Source organism: Mustelus asterias, chromosome 28 (genome assembly GCF_964213995.1).
Source record: "Mustelus asterias chromosome 28, sMusAst1.hap1.1, whole genome shotgun sequence".
NCBI lineage: Eukaryota > Metazoa > Chordata > Chondrichthyes > Carcharhiniformes > Triakidae > Mustelus > Mustelus asterias.
This window is the reverse complement of record NC_135828.1, coordinates 28,264,583-28,288,336: the sequence shown is the minus strand read 5'-3', so window position 1 is coordinate 28,288,336 and position 23,754 is coordinate 28,264,583. Positions and strand designations below refer to the sequence as shown.

At 46.5% G+C, this 23,754-nt stretch overlaps 1 protein-coding gene across 4 annotated transcripts in view; it reads right to left on the bottom strand.

Moving 5' to 3' along the window:
- tbrg1 (transforming growth factor beta regulator 1) overlaps nucleotides 1-23,754 on the bottom strand; it is a 95,365-nt gene that overhangs the window by 55,024 nt on the left and 16,587 nt on the right. For 2 of the 4 annotated variants that reach the window (XM_078199774.1, XM_078199776.1), the window contains 3 exons: nucleotides 22,984-23,066; nucleotides 12,473-12,509; nucleotides 6,975-7,037 (listed from right to left, as the gene is read on the bottom strand). In XM_078199774.1, the coding sequence (XP_078055900.1) occupies nucleotides 6,975-7,037; nucleotides 12,473-12,509; nucleotides 22,984-23,066 (183 nt within the window). Of the gene's footprint in view, nucleotides 1-6,974; nucleotides 7,038-7,759; nucleotides 7,939-12,472; nucleotides 12,510-22,983; nucleotides 23,067-23,754 lie in introns of those variants that run through there. The other 2 variants (XM_078199775.1, XM_078199777.1) reach the window with 2 other exon arrangements.

Sequence of the window (23,754 nt, the reverse complement as noted above, 5' to 3'; positions counted from 1 at the left end):
AGTTGTGAGGACGACATCAGTGGCTGTGGGTAAGGTTAAAGTGAAGAACACGATGGTTTCCATGTCCATATTGTGTGTGGGGGGGGGAGGTGTGAGTTGCATAGAAAATAAATAATCAAATTACTTAAACTTCAGACAACAGTTCGAGGTCACGGAGTAGGCCTCTGAAAATGTTTCTATGATTTACAATACTGTACGGGGGACATTATGAGACAGAAAGAGCAATTTATTCTGAAAGGCTTCTTTGGTTCTAAATATTTTCACACGGTACATTTTCAGATCACTGAAATTTCCAGGTGTGGACTAAAGCATTTATTCACTAAACTGATTGGCTGCTTGCTGCTATTTGTTAATTCCAAATTGTAACTTTGAAAATAAACCAAGTGATTTGATTTGCTCTGTTTCCTGCCACTGATTTAGAAATGCAATATTTATTGACACTGATACAGCTGAACTGTTTCACACTGAGTGAATTAAATATTCAAACAATAGTGTCACAGAAAGGCTTATTTCAACCAATCACGAAACGACGTCCCAATTCCGGGATCGGAAAGTTTTTGGCAGGTTATTGGAGAGACGTTACAGACAGGTAAAGGTGTCACATTGCAGCTGAGGTCAGGGTGGAGAGTGGAGTCTAGGCTTTACACCATGAATCAAGCTGAGACAATGTGAAGGAAATGATCTCACCAGGAATCACGTGGGTAGGTGCTGGCCTAGTGGTCACTAGAAAATTTATCCAGAAGCTCAGCTAATGCTCCGGGGACCCGGGTTCGAATCCCGCCACGGCAGATGGTGGAATTTGAATTCAATAAAAAAAATCTGGAATTAAGAATCTACTGATGACCGTGAAACCATTGTCGGGAAAACCCATCTGGTTCACTCATGTCCTTTAGGGAAGGAAATCTGCCGTCCTTATGTGACTCCAGACCCATAGCAATGTAGTTGACTCTCAACTGCACTCCAAGGGCATCTTGGGATGGGCAATAAATGCTGGCCAGCCAGCGACGCCCGTGTCCCACGCAAGAATAAAAAATAGGATTTTTATATTCATCCTCAGGGTGCGGGTGCTGCTGGGCAGTTGGCCATTTATTAACTATCCCTAATGATTGAATGGCTTCCTCTGCCACTGCAGGGGTATTTAACAGTCAATCACTTTAGTGTGGGACTGGAGTCGCAGATAGACTAGTCCGAGTAAGGTGAGCAACATCTGTACACAACTCCAGGTTTTTACAACAACTCAACAGTTTGATAAGCACTTACACCGATGCCAGATCCTATTTTCTGGGTGTTTAAACTGAATATTCTCAAAAGTGCCATGGTGGGATTTCTAGGTTTTTATGAATATATTCAGAGAAAGAGAGTGGCTCCAAGAAATGAATTTTTTATTATTCATTTACAGGATGTGGGCATCGCTGGCTAGGCCAACATTTATTGCCCGTCCCTAAAGGCCTTGGGAAGGTGGTGGGGAGCTGCCTTCGTGAACCACTGCAGTGCCTGTGGTGTAGGTACAAAGTGTTGGACTTTAACCTGGTGTTGTTAGACTTCTTACTGTGTAGGTACACCCACAGTGCTGTTAGGGAGGGAGCGATATATCTCCAAGTCACGAGTGGTGAATGACTTCACAGAATCTCATAGTGCAGAAGAGGCCCTTTGGCCCATCGAATCTGCAGTGACCCGTGAGAAACACCTGACCTCCCACCTAATCCCATTTACCAGCACAGCTTCGAATGTTATGATGCACCAACTGTTCATTCAGGATGTGAGGCATCCTGCCTCCACCACCCTCCCAGGCAGCGCACTCCAGACCGTCACCACCCTCTGGGTAAAAAAGCTCATCCTCACACCCCCCAAACCTCCTGCCCCTCACCTTGAAACTATGTCCCCTTGTGACTGACCCTTCAAATAAATGCAACAGCTGCTCCTTATCCACTCTGTCCAAGTCTCTCATAATCTTGTACACCTCGATCAGGTCACCCCTCAGTCTGCTCTGCTCCAATGAAAACAACCCAAGCCTATCCAACCTCTCTTCACAGCTTAAATGTTCCATCTCAGGCAGCATCCTGGTGAATCTCCCCTGCACCCCCTCCAGTGCAATCACAGTCTTCTGATAATGTGTCAACCAGAACTGCACCCAGTACTCCAGCTGTGGCCTCACCAAAGTTCTCTACAACTCCAACATGATTGCCCTGCTTTTGTAATCTATGCCTAGATTGATAAAGTCCCATATGCCTTTTTCACCAGCCTACAAACATGTCCTTCCCCCTTCAGCAATCTATGGACAAACACGCAACGGTCCCTTTGTTCCACAGAATTTCCTAGTGTCCCACCATTCATTGAGTATTTTCTTATCAAATTACTCCTTCCAAAGTAACCTCTCACTTTTCAGGGTTAAATTCCATCTGCCATTTATCTGCCCATTTGACCATTCCGTCTATATCTTCTTGTAGCCCAAGACACTGAGCCTCACTGTTACCCACCCGGCCAATCTTTGTGTCATCCACAAGCTTACTGATCCTACCTCCCACATGTCATCTATGTCATTTATACGAATGACGAATAATAGGGGGCCCAGCACAGATCCCCGTGGTCCGCCACTGGACGCTGGCTTCCAGTCACTAAAACAATCTTCTGTCATCACCCTTTGTCTCCTACAACTGAGTCAATTTTGAATCAACCTTATCAAATTACCCTGTGTCCAATGAGCATTCGCCTTCTTTGTAAATCTCCCATGTGAGAACTTGTCAAAGCCTTTGCTGAAATCCATATAAACTACATCAGCTTCACTACCTAGTCACCTCCTCAAAAAATTCAATCAAATTTGTTAGGCATGAACTCCCCCTGACAAAGCCATGCTGACTATCCCTAATAAAGTTTTGCCTCTCCAAGTGGAGATAGGTTCTCTCCTTCAGAATCTTCTCCAATAGTTTCCCTACCACTGACATGAGACTCACAAGTCTATCTCTACAACCCTCTTTAAATCGCGGAACCACATTAGCTGTTCTCCAGTCCTCTGGGACTCCCCCGTGACTAGAGAGGAATTAAAAATTTGGGTCAGAGCCCCTGCAATCTCTTTCCTTGCCTTCTACAGCAGCCTGGGACACACTTCATCCGGAGCTGGAGAAGTGTCCATTTCTAAGCCCGCCAACACCTTCGATGCCTTGTCCTTCTCTATGTCAATTTGTTCATGAACCTCACAGTCTCTCTCCCTGAATTCCATACCATCGTTCTTCATTCCGTTGAGTAAAAACAGATGTGAAGTATTCATTCAATACTCTCCCAATGTCCTCTGGCTCCACCCACACATTGCCCCCTTGGTCCCTAATGGGCCCTACTCTTTCCCTGGTTATCCTCTTCCCATCGATATACTTAGAGAATATCTTGGGATTTTCGCTACTTTTATCAGCCAGAGCTTTCCAATATTCCCTCTTTGCTTTCCCAATTGTATTCTTAAGCTCCACCCTGCAGTTTCTGTACTTCGCTAATACCCTTGCTGATCTGATTCCCTTGTAGCTGCTAAAAGCCTCTCTTCCCTTCTCATTGTATCCTGAATATAGAACCATAGAAAATTACAGCTCAGAAACAGGCCTTTTGGCCCTTCTTGTCTGTGCCGAACCATTTTTTGCCTAGTCCCACTGACCTGCACTTGGACCATATCCCTCCACACCCCTCTCATCCATGAACCCGTCCAGGTTTGTCTTAAATGTTAAAAGTGACCCCGCATTTACCACTTTATCCGGCAGCGCATTCCACACTCCCACCACTCTCTGCGTGAAGAAGCCCCCCCTAATATTCCCTTTAAACCTTTCTCCTTTCACCCTTAACCCATGCCCTCTGGTTTTTTTTCCCCTAGCCTCAGCAGAATAAGCCTGCTTGCATTCACTCTATCTATACCCATCAAAATCTTATACACCTCTATCAAATCTCCCCTCAATCTTCTACACTCCAGGGAATAAAGTCCCAACCTATTCAATCTCTCTCTGTAACTCAGCTTCTCAAGTCCCGGCAACATCCTTGTGAACCTTCTCTGCACTCTTTCAATCTTATTTACATCCTTCCTGTAACTTGGTGACCAAAACTGTACACAATACTCCAAATTCGGCCTCACCAATGCCTTATATAACCTTGATGTGGAGATGCCGGCGTTGGACTGGGGTAAGCACAGTAAGAAGTCTCACAACACCAGGTTAAAGTCCAACAGGTTTATTTGGTAGCAAATACCATAAACTTGCGGAGCGCTGCCCCTTCGTCAGATGGAGTGATTATTTGAGAACAGATAACCACTCCATCTGACGAAGGGGCAGCGCTCCGAAAGCTTATGGTATTTGCTACCAAATAAACCTGTTGGACTTTAACCTGGTGTTGTGAGACTTCTTACTGTTATATAACCTTACCATAACACTCCAACTTTTATACTCGATACTCCGATTTATAAAGGCCAATGTACCAAAGGCACACTTTACGACCCTATCCACCTGTGACGTCACTTTTAGGGAATTTTGTACCTGTATTCCCAGATCCCTCTGTTTAACTGCACTCTTCAGAGTCCTACCATTTACCCTGTACGTTCTACTTTGGTTTGTCCTTCCAATGTGCATTATCTCACACTTGTCTGCGTTAAATTCCAATTGCCATTTTTCAGCCCATTTTTCTACTTGGTCCAAATCCCTCTGCAAGCTTTGAAAACCTTCCTCACTGTCCACTACACCTCCAATCTTTGTATCATCAGCAAACTTGCTGATCCAATTTACCACATTATCATCCAGATCATTGATATAGATGACAAACAACAATGGACCCAACACCGATTCCTGCGGCACACCACTAGTCACAGGCCTCCACTCAGAGAAGCAATCCTCCACAACCACTCTCTGGCTTCTTCCATTGAGCCAGTGTCTAATCCAATTTACTACCTCCCCATGTATACCTAGCGACTGAACCTTCCTAACTAACCTCCCATGAGGGACCTTGTTAAAGGCCTTGCTGAAATCCAGGTAGACAACATCCACCGCCTTCCCTTCATCCACTTTCCTGGTAACCTCCTCGAAAAACTCTAATAGACCTACCACACACAAAGCCATGTTGACTCTCCCTAATAAGTCCCTGTCTATCCAAATATTTGTAGATCCTATCCCTTATCACACCTTCCAATAACTTGCCCACCACCAACGTCAAACTTACTGGCCTGTAATTTCCCGGATTTCTTTTGGAACCTTTTTTAAACAACAGAACAACATGAGCCACCCTCCAATCATCCGGCACCTCCCCCGTGAATACTGACGTTTTCAATATGTCTGCCAGGGCCCCTGCAAGTTCAACACTAGCTTCCCTCAAGGTCCGTGGGAATACCCTGTCTGGTCCTGGGGATTTATCCACTCTGATTTGCCTCAAGACAGCGAGCACCTCCTCCCCTTTAATCTGTAAAGGTTCCATGACCTCCCTACCAGTTTGCCCTATTTCCGTAGACTCCATGCCCATTTCCTCAGTAAATACGGATGCAAAAAAACCATTTAGTATCTCCCCCATCTCTTTTGGTTCCATACACAGTCTACCACTCTGGTCTTCAAGAGGACCAATTTTATCACTCACTATCCTTTTGCTCCTAGCATACCTATAGAAGCTCTTTGGATTTTCCTTCACTCTGTCTGCCAAAGCAACCTCATGTCTTCTTTTAGCCCTCCTGATTTCCCTCTTAAGTAGCTTCTTGCACTTTTTATACTCCTCGAGCATCTGATCTGTTCCTTGCTGCCTGTACATTTCATACAACTCTCTCTTCCTCTTAATCAGTGTTACAATCTCCCTCGAGAACCAAGGTTCTTTATTCCTATTTACTTTGCCTTTAATCCTGACAGGAACATACAAATATCTCTGGTCATCCATGCTTCTCTGGCTTGTGACTCCTTCCCATCACCCTCGAGGGAACATGTTGGGCCTGTACCCTCCCCATTTCCTTTTTAAACACCCCCCACTTCTCTTCTGTAGATTTCCCCATTAGCAGCTGTTCCCAGTCTACCCTTGGCCAGATCCTGCCTTATTTTACTAAAATCTGCTCCCCCCATCCAATACTTTTTTTTGCAACTCGTCTATTTCTTTGTCCATAACAAGCTTAAATTGTACCGTGTTGTGATCGCTGTCACTAAAATGCTCCCCCACCACCACCTCAACCACCTGTTCAGCTTCATTCTCCAGAATCAGGTCCAGCACAGCTCCTTCCCTTGTTGGACCCTCTACATATTGGCTTAAAAAGTTCTCCAGTGCACATTTCAAGAAATCCACTCTATCCCTTAATACTATGTCAATCCAAATGGATGTTGGGAAAGTTGAAATCACTGACTATAATTACCCTATTGGAGGGGAACTTGCGAATGGTGGTGTTCCAATGAATCGGCTCTTGTCCTTTGAGATGGTAGTGGTTGTGAGTTTGGAAGATGCTGCCTAAGGAGTCTTGGTTAGCTCCTGCAGTGCATTTTGTGGATGGTACGCACAACTGCTACTGTGTGTCAGTGGTGGAGGGAGTGGTTGTTTTAGGTTGGGGTTCCAATCAAGTGGTTGCTTTGTCCTGGATGGTGTCGAGTTTCTTGAGACAACGTTATGCCAACTTCACGGTGGGCCAGATGGCTTCCTTCTGTGTTATACCATTCCAAGATTCTATGAGCAGAAACTAGGGGCTGGATTTTACCCTGAGGCTGGTTCCCGCATCCCAGTGTCCAGCTCCATTTTGTTGGCTTAACCCCCTTTAAAGCTTTGGGTGGTTAGTACGTGACAGGAATTCCCTCTGTCTCCAGGAGGGCACCCTGCCTCCTAGTGGTGCTGGCCAATCAGAAGCCGGCAGCTCTGCACACTGACATAGAGTGTTTCTAGTATCCACATGTGCTTTGTGTTACTTTTTAAACTCATCTGAATCCCAGGTCCGGGCGTGGAGGGGAAAGGGGAAGAAATTGTCTGTGGCCATTAAAATAATCCGAGTTCACACTTACCAACAGTGCAAAAACCCCATTCCTGTTCTCGAGTCTCTTGAACCGTCTGCTGCCTTTCTGAGTCTGTAATACAGTAAAACACTGACACTCAGCTGTGTCACACACAACACCCCTATCACCCTAAAAACAACAGCTCTGACACCTATTCCTCATCACAACCTCATCACAAAATTAGTTCATTTAAACCTGGGGCAATTCCACTAGCACCAGAAAATGTCAGAAAGATTTGAGAAGAACCTAGTCAGAGCAGCATTTAAAGAAATATCATCCATTTCATAGTATCACTACAGTTACTCTCCTAGTCCCCCTGACACTAAGGGCAATTTAGCATGGCCAATCAACCTAACCTGCACATCTTTGGAGTGTGGGAGGAAACCAGAGCATCTGGAGGAAACCCACGCAGACACGGGGAGAATGTACAAACTCCACACAGACAGTGACCCAAGCCTGGAATCGAACCTGGGTCCATGGTGCTGTGAGGCAGCAGTGCTAACCACTGTGCCACCCCTAATTTTATACATCTGGTGCTCTGTTGGAAGCTCAAGTTGTCTTCCCCAACTCAGAAAAATCAATGCTTTCAAAAGCCAGGGAGGATTTCATGCAGATGTGGGAACAGATGGATATGATTGTCTCAATTTAAAATCTGTTCATTTATAGAACTGGTTAATATGCACTTGCTGGCATTCAAAGAGCAAATGAGCAAAGTGGCCAGGCAGCAAAAATACACACATCACAAAACGTACTGACATAGCTTAACAAGAGCATAAAGAAAGCAAACCACTCACTCAGATTCATTCCTAGAGACAGAGAACTGAAAAATAAAGAATTATGGCAGCTTGTATCAAAGCTCGGGTAGACCATACTTTGCAGTATTGAGTACAATTCCTGTCACCTCATTATAAAAGAGATACAGAGTCACTGTAGACGGTGCAGAAAGGATTTCTAAAGATGAAACGAGGTATACCTATCAGAAAAGGATGAACAGATTGTGTCTCAGTTTTCTCTCGAAAAAGGAAGGCTAAAGTTTCCCTTTTCACTGCATCTTCAGACACACAAATTCTTTTCCCTTTGGGGAAGAGATGGAAAGATTCCAGACCTGATTATCAGCCCATTGGACCTGTTATGAATGCTCCTTCTGTAGCATTGGACTTGAGCCCAGAGCTCTAGTCCAGAGGTAAGGGACACTTACCACTGTGCCACAAGGAGGTAAAGGCCCCATAATAGAGTTCTCAAGAATTCTGAAAGGTTTTGATAGGGTGGATAGAGAATGTTTCCACTTGTGGGGAAGAGCATAACCAGAGGCTGTCAAAATTGGATTGTCACCAAGACTGGGGAGGCGTTGGCCTAGTGGTATTATCGCTAGACTATTAATCCAGATACTCAGCTAATGCTCTGGGGACCCGGGTTCAAATCCTGCCGTGGCAGATGGTGGAATTTGAATTCAATAAAAAAATCTGGGAATTAAAAATCTAATTCTGATGACCATTGCCGATTATTGTTAAAAACCCACCCGGTTCACTAATGTTTTTGGGGAATAAAATATGCCATCCTTACCCGGTCTGGCTGAATGTGACTCCAGACCCACAGCAATGTTTATTTATTAATTAGTAACAAGTAGGCTTACATTCACACTGCAATGAAGTTACTGTGAAAATCCCCTAGCCGCCACACTCTGGCGTCTGTTCGGGTGCACTGAGGGGGAATTTAGCATGGCCAATTCACCTAACCAGCATGTCTTTCGAACTGTGAGAGGAAACCGGAGCATCCGGAGGAAACTCACGCAGGCACGGGGAGAATGTGCAGACTCCGCACAGAGTGACCCGAGGCCGGAATTGAACCCAGGTCCCTAGGCTGTGAGGCAGCAGTGCTAACCGCTGTGCCAGCCAATGTGGTTGGCTTTCAACTGCCCTCCAAGAGCAACTAGGGGTCGGCAATAAATGCTGGCCCAGCCAGCGACACCCATATCCCACGAATGAATTTATAATAAAGAAATCTAATCGGGAATTCAGGAGAATCTTCTTTATTCCCCAGAGAGTGCTGAGAACGTGGAACCTGCTTCCACCGGGAATGGCTGAATCCAAACAGTATTGAGGTAGAGGTTAGATAAACACAGGTGAGAGGAGGAGTTAGGTGAGGAATGAAGAGAAGCGGGGCGAGCGCAGTATAAACACCAGCATGAAATGGCCTGTTTCTGTGCTGTTTACCCTTTCTGATGGTCACCCTGGTATCGAATGAGAGAGAGAGGTGGAAAATCTGAGCAGGTCCTAACCACGGACCTGATCAGCTGGAGCAGAAAACCACCTTATTCCTGCAGAATACAGACCAAACCCCTCACTGACTCTGGGTAGCATCCATCCTGAACGCCAAGGCACTGTGATACCTGGTGTGGCCAAACACCTCACTGACACAATACACTTCTATGCACTTGCATCCAACAACAAAAATGGAACAAAACCAAAATAATGTGGATGTATTTGTTGAGTGCATATTGGAAGGGTCAATGTGATGTGGAGGCTGTAAATAATACAGTATGCACAGCTCCAGATGCTCTTTCCCTTTGAAAAGCATCAATGGGATTCAATCAACTGCCTTAATTCAAGTAACCATAGAACCCCTACAGTGCAGAAAGAGGCCATTCAGCCCATCGAGTCTGCACCGACAACAATCCCACCCAGGCCCTCTCCCCATATCCCTACATATTTACCTGCTAATCCCTCTAACCCTCATATTTACCCGCTAATCCCTCTAATCTACGCATCCCAGGACCCTAAGGGGCAATTTAGCTTGGCCACTCCCCCTAACCTGCACATCTTTGGACTGTGGGAGGAAACCGGAGCACCCGGAGGAAACCCACGCAGACACGAGGAGAATGTGCAAACTCCACACAGACAGTGACCCAAGCCGGGAATCGAACCCAGGTTCCTGGAGCTGTGAAGCAGCAGTGCTAACCACTGTGCTACCGTGCCGCCCCCATGGGTTGCAAGGTTGGAGTTTTGCTTCATTGTTTTGAGGATCAAGGTGAGGTTTCACAGAACTATGAGGCCTTGGATGTTTTAAAAATGGGTGATTATAGAACATAGAACAGTACAGCATAGAACAGGCCCTTCGGCCCACGATGTTGTGCCGACCTTCATCTGAAACCAAGATCAAGCTATCCCACTCCCTACCATCCTGGTGTGCTCCATGTGCCTATCCAATAACCGCTTAAATGTTCCTAAAGTGTCTGACTCCACTATCACTGCAGGCAGTCCATTCCACACCCCAACCACTCTCTGCGTGAAGAACCTACCTCTGATATCCTTCCTATATCTCCCACCATGAACCCTATAGTTATGCCCCCTCGTAATAGCTCCATCCACCCGAGGAAATAGTCTTTGAACGTTCACTCGATCTATCCCCTTCATCATTTTATAAACCTCTATTAAGTCTCCCCTCAATCTCCTCCGCTCCAGAGAGAACAGCCCCAGCTCCCTCAACCTTTCCTCATAAGACCGACACTCCAAACCAGGCAGCATCCTGGTAAATCTCCTCTGCACTCTTTCCAGCGCTTCCACATCCTTCTTATAGTGAGGTGACCAGAACTGCACGCAATATTCCAAATGCGGTCTCACCAAGGTCCTGTACAGTTGCAGCATAACCCCACGGCTCTTAAACTCCAACCCCCTGTTAATAAAAGCTAACACATTATAGGCCTTCTTCACAGCTCTATCCACTTGAGTGGCAACCTTTAGAGATCTGTGGATATGGACCCCAAGATCTCTCTGTTCCTCCACAGTCTTCAGAACCCTACCTTTGACCCTGTAATCCACATTTAAATTAGTCCTACCAAAATGAATCACCTCACATTTATCAGGGTTAAACTCCATTTGTCATTTTTCAGCCCAGCTTTGCATCCTATCTATGTCTCTTTGCAGCCTACAACACCCCTCCACCTCATCCACTACTCCACCAATCTTGGTGTCATCAGCAAATTTACTGATCCACCCTTCAGCCCCCTCCTCTAAGTCATTAATAAAAATCACAAAGAGCAGAGGACCAAGCACCGATCCCTGCGGCACTCCGCTAGCAACCTGCCTCACTTAGGAAAACAGGATCTATGCAAATGGTCTTCTTGCATGTCCTTATCACCTTCTTATATGAAACAATTTGAACTTAGTTATTCATTGCACAGATGCATTACCATTTGAAGTCTTAAGTTAAATTCCTGTCACCTTACTTGCAGCCAAAATCAAAAATAAAATTAATGCCCCCACCCCTTTTTCCTATATGTAGCAGACACTCTGGCCTCCCGTTCCAAAAAACAGAAATATATTAATGTAACCAAATCTACACATGGATACATATAAATTTAGTACAAACAGTTGGATTACTGTCGGAGAGTCAGTGTAGACTCAATGGGCTAAAAGACCTCCTTCTGCACTGTAGGGATTCTGTGACATTGGGTAGCATCCACTCTCAGCATCAAGGCACTGTGACACCTGCTGTTCACAGTCAGCATGGGTCTAAGATTCACTGCCTAATTGTGGCAATTCACAGATGAATATGTTCATCCGGGTAAGATGCTCTATCGGGGAGTCAATACAGACTCGATGGGCCAAATGGCCTTCTTCTGCATTGCAAGATTCTATGATTCTAAGAATTAATGTGGAGATGCCGGCGTTGGACTGGGGTAAACACAGTAAGAAGTTTAACAACACCAGGTTAAAGTCCAACAGGTTTATTTGGTAGCAAAAGCCACACAAGCTTTCGGAGCTCTAAGCCCCTTCTTCAGGTGAGTGGGAATTCTGTTCACAAACAGAGCTTATAAAGACACAGACTCAATTTTCTAAGAATTAAAACAGTTAAAGCGGAGGAATAGTCTTAATGAGCTGATTAATGAGTAGCTGAGCCACAAACATCCTTGATCTATATTGTAGCTAATCTGAGCTATAGATAGCAGACCAAGAATATTCTTTATTCAGGGATCCCTCCTCGAAACGTCTGTGTGTGAACAACAGGTGAAGAAAGGTCTCTCATAGCTGCAATGTCAAATAGCTGAAGACTTAGTCAAGGTTCAGGAGTGATTAGCTGCTGAGAGGGAAAAGAGTTGCTTTGTGGTAACTCCTATCCCTTCAATGCTTGGGACCTTAGGCACTGAATAAATCAGAAAGCGTTTGAGAGACAGTGACAAGATAACTGCTACACAAATACACCTTTCGTCAATTCAACTGCAGCTCACTGGGATTCAAGGGGGAAATGAAACAGGGGATGCAGTTTTAAATTTAATTTCTACATAGTGTTGGGATTTGGAAATATAGCAAGAGGAATGTGAGCATAAAATTAATCTCTGGAAAGCGGGGATTGTGCTTCTCAGGAAATAGCGGTCATTTTGTGACGCATTTCCTGCCTTTGAAGAAACAAGTAATTAACTGAGGAAAGATGATGGTATTTTATTAAAATGGGTGCTCCGAGCCAGTGTAATGAATAGTGAGAACAGGAGGCCAACAAGGAACACTTACCTCCCGATACAGGACTGCTTCCAGGCTAGATTTGGAGCTACAGCAGAGAAAAGTATGACAGTCAGTGAATGACATAAGACAGTTTGACACCAACATTAATACAGATTTGTTCTAACTTGGACCTTAGGATGTCACAAACTTTTTTTTAAAAAGTTTAAAAGTTTTATTCTTAGTGAAGTGCAGTGAAGTTACTGTGAAATCCCCCTCGTCGCCACAGTCCGCGGCCTGTTCGGGTCAATTCACCTATCCAAGCACGTCGGAGCCAACAAATTAATGTGTTTTCTCTTGTAATATAGGAAGCATAGCAAGATCCCACAAACATCAATACAATAAGCGACCAGATAATCAATTCCAATAATGCCCCATGATGGATTCTTACTGAGCAAGACACCAGGGAGAAACGTTCTGCGCTTCTCTGAAATAGCGCCTCAGGATCTACTGTCCAAGAAGAAAAGACAATACCTCGGTTCAACATGTTAGCCGAAAGGCAGAACTTCCGAATGTGCAGCCCTGAATCAGTCCTGCGCCAAAACGCCAGCCTAGATTACCTGCCCAAGTTCTGGAGTAGGATTGAAATAGACTCAGAGCCAGCACTCTCTGACTGAGTCACATAAAGTAGTTTATTTATTAGTCATAAGTAGGCTTACATTCACACTGCAATGAAGTAATCGTGAAAATCCTCTGGTCGCCTGTTCGAGTACACTGAAGGAGAATTTAGCATGACCAATCCACCTAACCTGCACACCTTTGGACTGGGAGGAAACCCACGCAGACATGGGGAGAACGTGCAAACTCCACACAGACAGTGACCCAAGCCGGGAATCGAACCCAGGTCCCTGGCGCTGTGAGGCAGCAGTGCTAACCACTGTGCCACCATGCCACCCACGTCTAACTTCATTGGGCACATAGCACTGACCATGTGCCAGCACCAAAGGTCCCTTTGCCCCTGTTAGGGGTTCTGAGCAGAGTGGTTCTGGAACAGAGTGGCACCTGAACAGAGTGGTTTAATTGAGAATTTGGAGACAGTGGGAATTTGGAGAAAAGGGGGAATTTGGAGAAAAGGGGGAATGATCTAGTATATAAAATCAATACATATATAAACGACTGAGGAATACAGATAATAAGAGCTATGTTACAGATACAGGAGCTGATCTGTGAGGAAGCAGCAGGGCACAGCACTCCCTACACACTCGCAGGGAGCGGGTAAGTTGTTTTCTCCACTTTAAAGTGACGTTAAGGCAAGAGGTCCAGCTTTTCTTAAAATAAAAGAACATCTCAGTCCTGCGTGTTGCACCACCTCAGGATGTGGTAATTCGTAAGTGCTTCTTGTAGTCTGGACGACCACGTGTGCAGGCAGTGCCACAGGGGTGACCAACCTGAGTTCTGGGCTTTGGAGCGTGTGGGGTCGACCCGAGGCTCTACTGCATCCGTGACGCTGAGAGTTACGTGGATGACATGTTTTTAGACGTGGCCACACCGCAGCTTTAGGAAGTGCAATCAAAGAGGGAATGGGTGGCCGCCAGTCAGAAGAAGGGAGGCAGGCAGGTCGTCAGAAACGCCCCAGAGTGCATCGCATTCAAGAATCGTTTTTCTGTGTTGGAGACGGTGAGAGTGACGGTTCCGCTGGGGAGTGCAGAGCACAATGGGGGAGGAGTAAGAGTGGAAGAGTAACAGTGATAGGAGACTCGACGGTGTTTCTGTGGCCGTAGACGTGACTCCAGGATGGTGTGTTGCCTCCCTGGTGCGAGGGTCAAGGATGTCACTAAAGGGCTGCAGGTCATTCTGAAGGGGGCGGGTGAACAGTCAGAGGTCAAGGTTCACGTTGGTACCAATGACATAGATGGTATTAGGGAGTTCGCTGGATGTATGTAATGAGGGGTCTTTGTGCCAGCACTCAATCAGCTTTGCTGAGAGTAAAGCCATCCCAGAACTGATTGTGATGGAAGGGCAAAAGATATCCTATTCCCAATAATCCCCCATTTCTGAAAACCTCTCTCCCCCTGTTTACAGAGTTTATTATAGAGGGAATTTCCATCGCAATATATAATTACTCTTTACCAAGAAATCCCTCAACAAACAGCTACTTGACTTGCCTGAAACACTTGGGTTGAGGGAGAGGAAGCTGACCAATGGTAGAGGAGAATTGAGAGGCAGGAGGTGAGACCAGAAGACCATAAGACATAGGAGCAGAATTAGGCCATTCGGCCCATCGAGTCTGCTCTGCCATTCAATCATGGCTGATGTGATTCTCATTCCCATTCTCCTGCCTGTGACTTGATCCCCTTATTCATCAAGAACCTATCTATCTCTGTCTTAAAGACACTCAATGACCCAGCCTCCACAGCTCTCGGTGGCAATGAGTTCCACAGATTCACCATCCTCTGGCTGCAGAAATTTCTCCTCATCTCAGGTTTAAAGGAGTGTCCCTTCACTCTGAGGTTGTGCCCTCGAGTTCTAGTCTCTCCCACTAGTGGAACATCCTCTCCACGTCCACTCTATCTTGGCCTCTCAGTATTTTGTAAGTTTCAATTAGATTCCCCCCTCATCCTTCTAAAGTCCATCGAGTACAGACCCAGACTCCTCAACCGCTCCTCATATGACAAACCCTTCATTCCTAGGATCATTCTTGTGAACCTCCTCTGGACCTCCTCCAAGGCCAGCACATCCTTCCTTAGATACGGGACCCAAAACTGCTTGCGATATTCCAAATGGGGTCTGACCAGAACCTTATACAGCCTCAGAAGTCCATCCCTGCTCTTGTATTCTAGCCCTCTCGAAATGAACGCTAACATTGAATTTGCCTTCTTAACTGCCAAACTGAACCTGCACGTTAACCTTGAGAGTCCTGAACCAGATTTCCAAAGCCTCTCCCCATTTAGAAAATAGTCTATGCCTCTATTTTTCCTCACACTTTCCCACTGCCATCTATTCCATCTGCCACTTCTTTTCCCACTCTCCTCGCCTGACCAAGTCATTCTGCAGCCTCCCCACTTCCTCAACACTACCTGTCCCTCTACATATCTTTATATCATCGCAAATTTAGCAACCATGCCCTCAGTTCCATCTTCCAGATCATTCATGCAAGTAGTGAAAAGTTGTGGTCCCAGCACTGACCCCTGTGGAACAGCGCTAGTCACTAGTTGCCATCCTGAAAAGGACCCCCTTATCCCCACTCTCTGCCTTCTGTCTGTTGGCCAATCTTCTATCCATGCCAGTCCCTTGCCTCTAACACCATTGGCTCTGAGCTTATTTAGCAGCCTCCTGTAAGGCACCTTGTCAAAGGCTTTCTGGAAATCCAAATAAATCCCGTCCACTGGCTCTCCTTTGTCTAACTTCGTTACCTCCTCAAAGAATTCGAACAGATTTGTCAGACATGACCTCCCTTTGACGTAGCCGTGCTGACTCAGCCTTATTTTACCATGCATTTCCAAATAGAATCATAGAAACCCTACAGTGCAGAAGGAGGCCATTCGGCCCATCGAGTCTGCACCGACCACAATCCCACCGAGGCCCTACCCCCATATCCACCCGCTAATCCCTCTAACCTACACATCTCAGGACACTAAGGAGCAATTTTAGCATGGCCAATCAACCTAACCAGCACATTTTTGGACTGTGGGAGGAAACCGGAGTACCCAGAGGAAACCCACGCAGACACGAGGAGAATGTGCAAACTCCACACAGACAGTGACCCAAGCCGGGAATCGAACCCAGGTCCCTGGAGCTGTGAAGCAGCAGTGCTAACCACTGTGCTACCGTGCTGCCCTAAATACTCTGCAATTTCATCCTTAATAATGGACTCCAAGATCTTACCCACGACTGGGAAGGCTGGGCTTTAATCTGAGTGGCTAAGTCACCTGGTCCAAATGACTCACATCCCAGATTGGGAAAGGAAGTGAGAACGGAGACATTGGAAGGGTTTGCCATAAGCTTCCCATTTTTCCCAGATAGGGAGGAGATGCCAGAGGATTGGAGAGCATCAAATGTGACACTAATATTGAGGAAAGGATGCAAGGACAGTCCGAGCATAGACAGGGCAGCGAGTTTAGGAAAGCATTTGACAAAGTACTGCATAAAAGACTGAAAACAAACTGGCTCGTGTAATGGGAGGTTTGTGTTCATTTGGATAAAAAAATAGTTTCAGGGCAGAGACCAGGAAGTGGTCGTAAATAGCAGCTTTTCAGATTGGAGGATGGTTAAACAGTGATGTCCCCTAAAGGTCAGTGCTCAGTCTATGACCCTTTTTGATATTCGGTAATGAGATGGATATTGGAATACAGAATAACATTACAAAGCTGACTGACTTGGAGGGAACAGTGAGGATTATACAAATTGACTGCAACATGATAGGGATAGGATAGCAGAATGGGCAGACCAGCGGCAGATGAAATTTAAGAACATAAGAACATAAGAAATAGGAGCGGGAGTAGGCCATCTGGCCCCTCAAGCCTGCTCCGCCATTCAATAAGATCATGGCTGATCTGATAGTGGGTTCAGTTCCACTTACCCGCCCACTCCCCATAACCCTTAATTCCCTTAATGGTTAAAAATCTATCTGTGACTTAAGCACATTTAGCGAGGTAGCCTCGACTGCTTCATTGGGCAGAGAATTCCAAAGATTCACTACCCTCTGGGAGAAGAAGTTCCTCCTCAACTCTGTTCTAAATTGACTCCCCCGTATTTTGAGGCTGTGCCCCCTAGTTCTTGTTTCCATTGTAAGTGGAAATAACCTCGCTGCTTCTACCCTGTCTAGCCCCTTCATTATCTTATATGTCTCTATAAGATCTCCCCTCAACCTTCTAAACTCCAATGAGTACAGGCCCAGTCTACTCAATCTCTCCTCATAAGCTAACCCCCTCATCTCCGGAATCAACCTGGTGAACCTTCTCTGTACCCCCTCCAAAGCTAATATATCCTTTCTTAAATAAGGGGACCAAAACTGTACACAGTACTCTAGGTGCAGCCTCACCAGTACCCTGTACAGTTGCAGCATAACCTCCCTGCTTTTATACTCCATCCCTCTCGCGATAAAGGCCAACATTCCATTTGCACGGAGAAGTGTGAGGAAGAGAGCCAATATAAAGAATTAAATAATTGAAACCAGTGTGCAGGAATGGAGGGAGCTGGGTGTTCAGCGTGTAGATGTGTGAAAGTGGGAGGACATATTGAGGGAGTGGTTAGCAAAGCATCTGGAATTTTCATAAAGAGAGACATTGGGTGGAATTTTACCATCCTGCCCACCACAGGAATCGTAGCAGGTGGGACACGGACCATGCAAAGGTCCATTGACCTTGGGTAGGATTTTACAGTCTTGGGGCGAGCATGGCCGGAAAATCTTGCTCATTGAGTCGGTAATTATGCTGAACCTTTATAAAGCTCTGGTTAAGCCCCAACTAGAGTACTGCACCCAGTTCTGGTCATCACACTTCAGGAAGAAACCATAGAAACCCGACAGCACAGAAAGAGGCCATTCGGCCCATCGAGTCTGCACCGACCACAATCCCACCCAGGCCCTACCCCCATATCCCTACACATTTACCCGCTAATTCCTCTAACGTACGCATCTCAGGACACTAAGGGACAATTTTAGCATGGCCAATCAACCTAACCCACACATCTTTGGACTGTGGGAGGAAACCAGAGCACCCGGAGGAAACCCACGCAGACACGAGGAGAATGTGCAAACTCCACACAGACAGTGACCCAAGCCGGGAATCGAACCCACGTCCCTGGAGCTATGAAGCAGCAGTGCTAACCACTGTGCTACCGTGACGCCCAAATGTGAGGATCTTTGAGAGGGGCGGAGGAGATTTACCAGAGGTTCCAGATTTTAGCTACAAGGAGAAGCTGGAGTTGTTCTCCTTGGAGCAAAGGGGGTTGAGGGCAGAATGGGTAGAAGTGAACAAGATTATACAAAACAGCTTTAGATGGCTTGATAGAGGTGTACAAAATTATGAGGGGAAAAGATAGAGTGAACAGACTAAAATTGCTTCCCCTGGCAGAGAATTCTAGAACCAGGGAACATGGATTCAAGATAAGTGCCAGTAATTATAGACGGGACATGAGGAAGAACTTTTTTACGCAAAGAGTAGTGGGTGTCTGGAATTCACTGCTTGAGTTGGTGGTGGAGGCAGAGAGCCTAAATTCTTTTAAAAAGTACCTGGATCTGCACCTTAGGTGCTGTAAGCTACAGGGATATGGGCTGTGTGCAGGAAGGTGGGATTAGAAAGGGCATCTGGGTGTCGATGGGCCAAATGAACAAAACAAAGAACAAAGAACAATACAGCACAGGAACAGGCCCTTCAGCCCTCCAAGCCCGCGCCGCTCCCTGGTCCAAACTAGACCATTCTTTTGTATCCCTCCATTCCCACTCCGTTCATGTGGCTAACTAGATAAGTCTTAAACGTTCCCAGTGTGTCTGCCTCCACCACCTTGCCCGGCATTCCAGGCCCCCACCACCCTCTGTGTAAAATACGTCCTTCTGATATCCGTGTTAAACCTCCCCCCACTTCACCTTGAACCTATGACCCCTCGCGAACGTCACCACCGACCTGGGAAAAAGCTTCCCACCGTTCACCCTATCTATGCCTTTCATAATTTTATACACCTCTATTAGGTCACCCCTCATCCTCCGTCTTTCCAGTGAGAACAACCCCAGTTTACCCAATCTCTCCTCATAACTAAGCCCTTCCATACCAGGCAACATCCTGGTAAACCTCCTCTGAACTCTCTCCAAAGCCTCCACGTCCTTCTGGTAGTGTGGCGACCAGAACTGGACGCAGTATTCCAAATGCGGCCGAACCAACGTTCTATACAACTGCATCATCAGACCCCAACTTTTATACTCTATGCCCCGTCCTATAAAGGCAAGCATGCCATATGCCTTATTCACTACCTTCTCCACCTGTGACGTCACCTTCAAGGATCTGTGGACTTGCACACCCAGGTCCCTCTGCGTATCTACACCCTTTATGGTTCTGCCATTTATCGTATAGCTCCCCCCTACGTTAGTTCTACCAAAATGCATCACTTCGCATTTATCTGGATTGAACTCCATCTGCCATTTCTTTGCCCAAATTTCCAGCCTATCTATATCCTTCTGTAGCCTCTGACAATGTTCCTCACTATCTGCAAGTCCTGCCATTTTCGTGTTGTCCGCAAACTTACTGATCACCCCAGTTACACCTTCTTCCAGATCGTTTATATGAATCACAAACAGCAGAGGTCCCAATACAGAGCCCTGCGGAACACCACTAGTCACAGGCATCCAGCCGGAAAAAGACCCTTCCACTACCACCCTCTGTCTTCTGTGACCAAGCCAGTTCTCCACCCATCTAGCCACCTCCCCCTTTATCCCTTGAGATCCAACCTTTTGCACCAGCCTACCATGAGGGACTTTGTCAAACGCTTTACTAAAGTCCATATAGACGACATCCACGGCCCTTCCCTCGTCAACCATTCTCGTCACTTCTTCAAAAAACTCCACCAGGTTAGTGAGGCATGACCTCCCTCTCACAAAACCTCTTGTGCTCCTCTTGTGCTGTAACTTTTCTATGGTTTGATGAGGCAGACAGGGGAAAACTGTTCCCATTAGAGAATGATACAAGGAGTAGGGGGCATAGATTTAAGGTTTTGGGCAAGAGGCACAGGGGCAATGTGAGGAGGAACTTTTTACACAGCAAATGGTAATGAGCTGGAACTCACGAGGCTGGTGGAAGAGGAGACTTGATGATTCCCGATCAATGATTTCAAAAGGAAATTAGATGGCTGCTTGCAGGAAATAAACTTGCTGGGCTGCAGGGATGAGCGGGGAATGGAACTGACTGGATTTCTGTGAAGAGCCAGGATAGGCTCAGTTTTAAGTTTACTTAAGTTTATTTATTGGTGTCACAAGTAGGCTGACATTAACACTGCAATGAAGTTACTGTGAAAATCCCCTAGTCACCACACTCCGGCGCCTGTTCAGGTACACTGAGGGAGAATTTAGCATGGCCAATGCACCTAGCCAGCGCATCTTTCGGACTTGTGGGAGGAAACTGGAGCACCCGGAGGAAATCCACGCAGACACAGGGAGAACGTGCAGACTCCACACAGACAGTGACCCAAGCTGGGAATCGAACCCGGGTCCCTGGCGCTGTGAGGCAGCAGTGCTAAACATTGTGCCACCCCGGGTCCCTGGCGCTGTGAGGCAGCAGTGCTAACCAACGTGCCACCCCAGAGGTAGAGGAGATGAGGAAAAGTTTGTTTTTTCACGCAGAGAGTTGTCCTGATGTCGGGTTCACTGTCTGAAAGGGGAATGGAAGCAGATTTAAGGATAACGTACAAAAGGGATGTGGATAAAGAGGTAAATGTTGTAGGACTGAGGAAAAAGCCAGAGAACGGGATTAACTTGAATAGCTTTTCCAAAGAGTTGGCGCAGGCAGATGCCTCTGAAAGACGTGCTGGTTCGGGCGCATTGGCCGTGCTAAATTCTCCCTCAGTGCACCCGAACAGGCGCTGGAGTGTGGCGATTAGGGGATTTTCACAGTAACTTCATTGCGGTGTTAATGTAGGCTACTTGTGACGCCAATAGATAAACTTAACTTAAACCTTCTGCGCTGTGCCATACTATCATTCTGTTAAGGAACTGGATCAGTGTAAAAACCACACTTCTGGGCATTCAGACACAGCGAGGAGTGAGGATTGTTTCACTGGAGGAGGGAGTACTAACAGCAGCAACGCTGCTTCACTCTTTACATTTCAATTCTCTCGATTGCCACCAGAGGGAAGTCTCCCACTGCCTGAATAAGTGCGACAAACCACAGGCAGAGACAACTGAACAATCATCTTGCAATTGCTACGCAGCAAACACAACACTAACAAGTGAGGGTGTGCTCATTCAGTTCTATCCAGTCGGATTTCTCATAGAAACCATAGAAACTCTACAGTGCAGAAAGAGCCCATTCGGCCCATCGAGTCTGCACCGACCTCAATCCCACCCAGGCCCTACCCCCATATCCCTACATATTTTACCCACTAATCCTCCCTCTAACCTACACATCTCAGGACACTAAGGGGCAATTTTTAGCATAGCCAATCAACCTAACCCGTACATCTTTGGACTGTGGGAGGAAACCGGAGCACCCGGAGGAAACCCACGCAGACACGAGGAGAATGTGCAAACTCCACACAGACAGTGGCCCAAGCCGGGAATCGAACCCAGGTCCCTGGAGCTGTGAAGCAGCAGTGCTAACCACTGTGCTACCGTGCCGCCCTGTTCACTGTCACAAGTCTACTTTCTCCCTCCAAGTGGCAGTCGCTGTGTTAAAGTCAGGATGTGACGTGCTCTGGACAGGCGACAGGAAGCTGGGATCGGTGGCTCTGTGTCGTACCTGCTGTTTGAGGATGACGCCAGCAGCTGTCTAACTTCCAATTCTTGTATGAGTGTACACTCAGTAGCAACAAGCGAGCTGAGCCAATCACCATCCTCACTAACATCCAAACAAGTGCATTTTACCCCCAGGAGGAAGACAAGGGCCTCTTCAGGAAAACTGAGGTCATTTAGAGTCACAGAGATATACGACACGGAAACAGGCCCTTCGGCCCAATTCATCCATGCTGACCAGGTTTCCTAAACTGAACTAGTCCTATTTGCCTGTGTTTAGCCCATATCCCTCTAAACCTTTCCCATCCATGAACCTGTGCAAATGCCTTGTAAATGTTGTAATTGTAGCCGCCTCTACCACCTCCTCTGGCAGCTCATTCCATTCACGCACCACCCCGTGTGTGAAAAGGTTGTCCCTCAGGTCCCTTTTAAACCTTTCACCTCTCACCTTAAACCTCTGCCCTCTAGTTTTGGACTCCCCTACCCTGGGGAAAAGACCTTGGATATTCACCTTATCTATGCCCCTCATGATTTTATAAACCTCTATAAGGTCACCCCTCATCTCCCTACGCTCCAGGGAAAAAAGTCCCAGCCTATCCTTAATATTCAAACCTTCCAGTCCCGGTAACATTCTTGTAAATCTTTTTTGCACTTTTTCCAGTTTAATAACATCCTTCCTAGGGTGACCAGAATTGTACACAGTGCCCCAAATGTGGCCTAATCCATGGTCTTGTCCAGTTGTAACATAACGTCCCAACTCCTGCACTCAATACTCAGACCGATGAAGCCAACTGTGCCAAACGCCTTCTTCACCACCCTGTCTATCTGTGTCGCCACTTTCAAGGAACTGTGTACCTGCACCCCCAGGTCTCTCTGTTCAACAACACTCCCCAGGGTCCTACCATTAACTGTGTAAGTCCTGCCCTGGTTTGTCTTACCAAAATGCAACACCTCGCATGTGTGGCAAACTCCATCTGCCACACGTACATCATTTGCATAATTCCACCCGAGGCACAGCACAGCTAATTACACTGACCAGCACGTCACTCTGGGATCGTCAGGGGTTCTGTTCCATTGCTCGGCATCACACTGCACCCAGCTCAGCATTGCCCACTGTGCGAAGGGTCTATAATAAATGCCAGCTTACTTCGACTGTACCAGTCCATGGTCCAGGATCCTCTGCTTGATTTCCTTAATGTGCAATGGCCTCCCAGCCTCTTCCAGAACAATCTGTAATAAAACAGGTTAAAACCTCAAGCAGGTCCAAATCTCAAAAATCCTCACTCGCGCTGAAAGCAACAAGGAGAATTTAGAGCTGCAATTCAAATTAAAATCTCATTAAGATCTTCCCGGTGAATAACAAGAGGAACTGTTAATTCCTTTTCAGACAGCCTGAATTAACAGTAAACCCTCCTGAGGGAGCCCGCGCGCTGACCCAAAGCCCGAATGGCCTTCTTCCTCTTCACTGTAGGGTTTCTATGGATCGAAGGATATGGGGGGGAATGCAGGGAACAGTGTACTGAGTTGAAAGATCAGCCATGATCATAATGAATCATAGAATCATAGAAATCATAGAAACCCTACAGTACAGAAAGAGGCCATTCGGCCCATCCAGTCTGCACCGACCACAATCCCACCCAGGCCCTACCCCCATATCCCTCCATATTTTACCCACTAATCCCTCTAACCTACGCATCTCAGGACACTAAGGGGCGATTTTAGCATGGCCAATCAACCTAACCCGCACATCTTTGGACTGTGGAAGGAAACCGGATGATGAAGCAGGCTCAAAGGGCCGAATGGCCTACCCCTGCTCCTATTTTCTATGAACCTGTTGCCACCACACTCTCAGCCAGAGCATTCCAGGCCTTAACCACTCACTATCCTGATACCACTTGCTCCTGTTTTCCATGTTTCT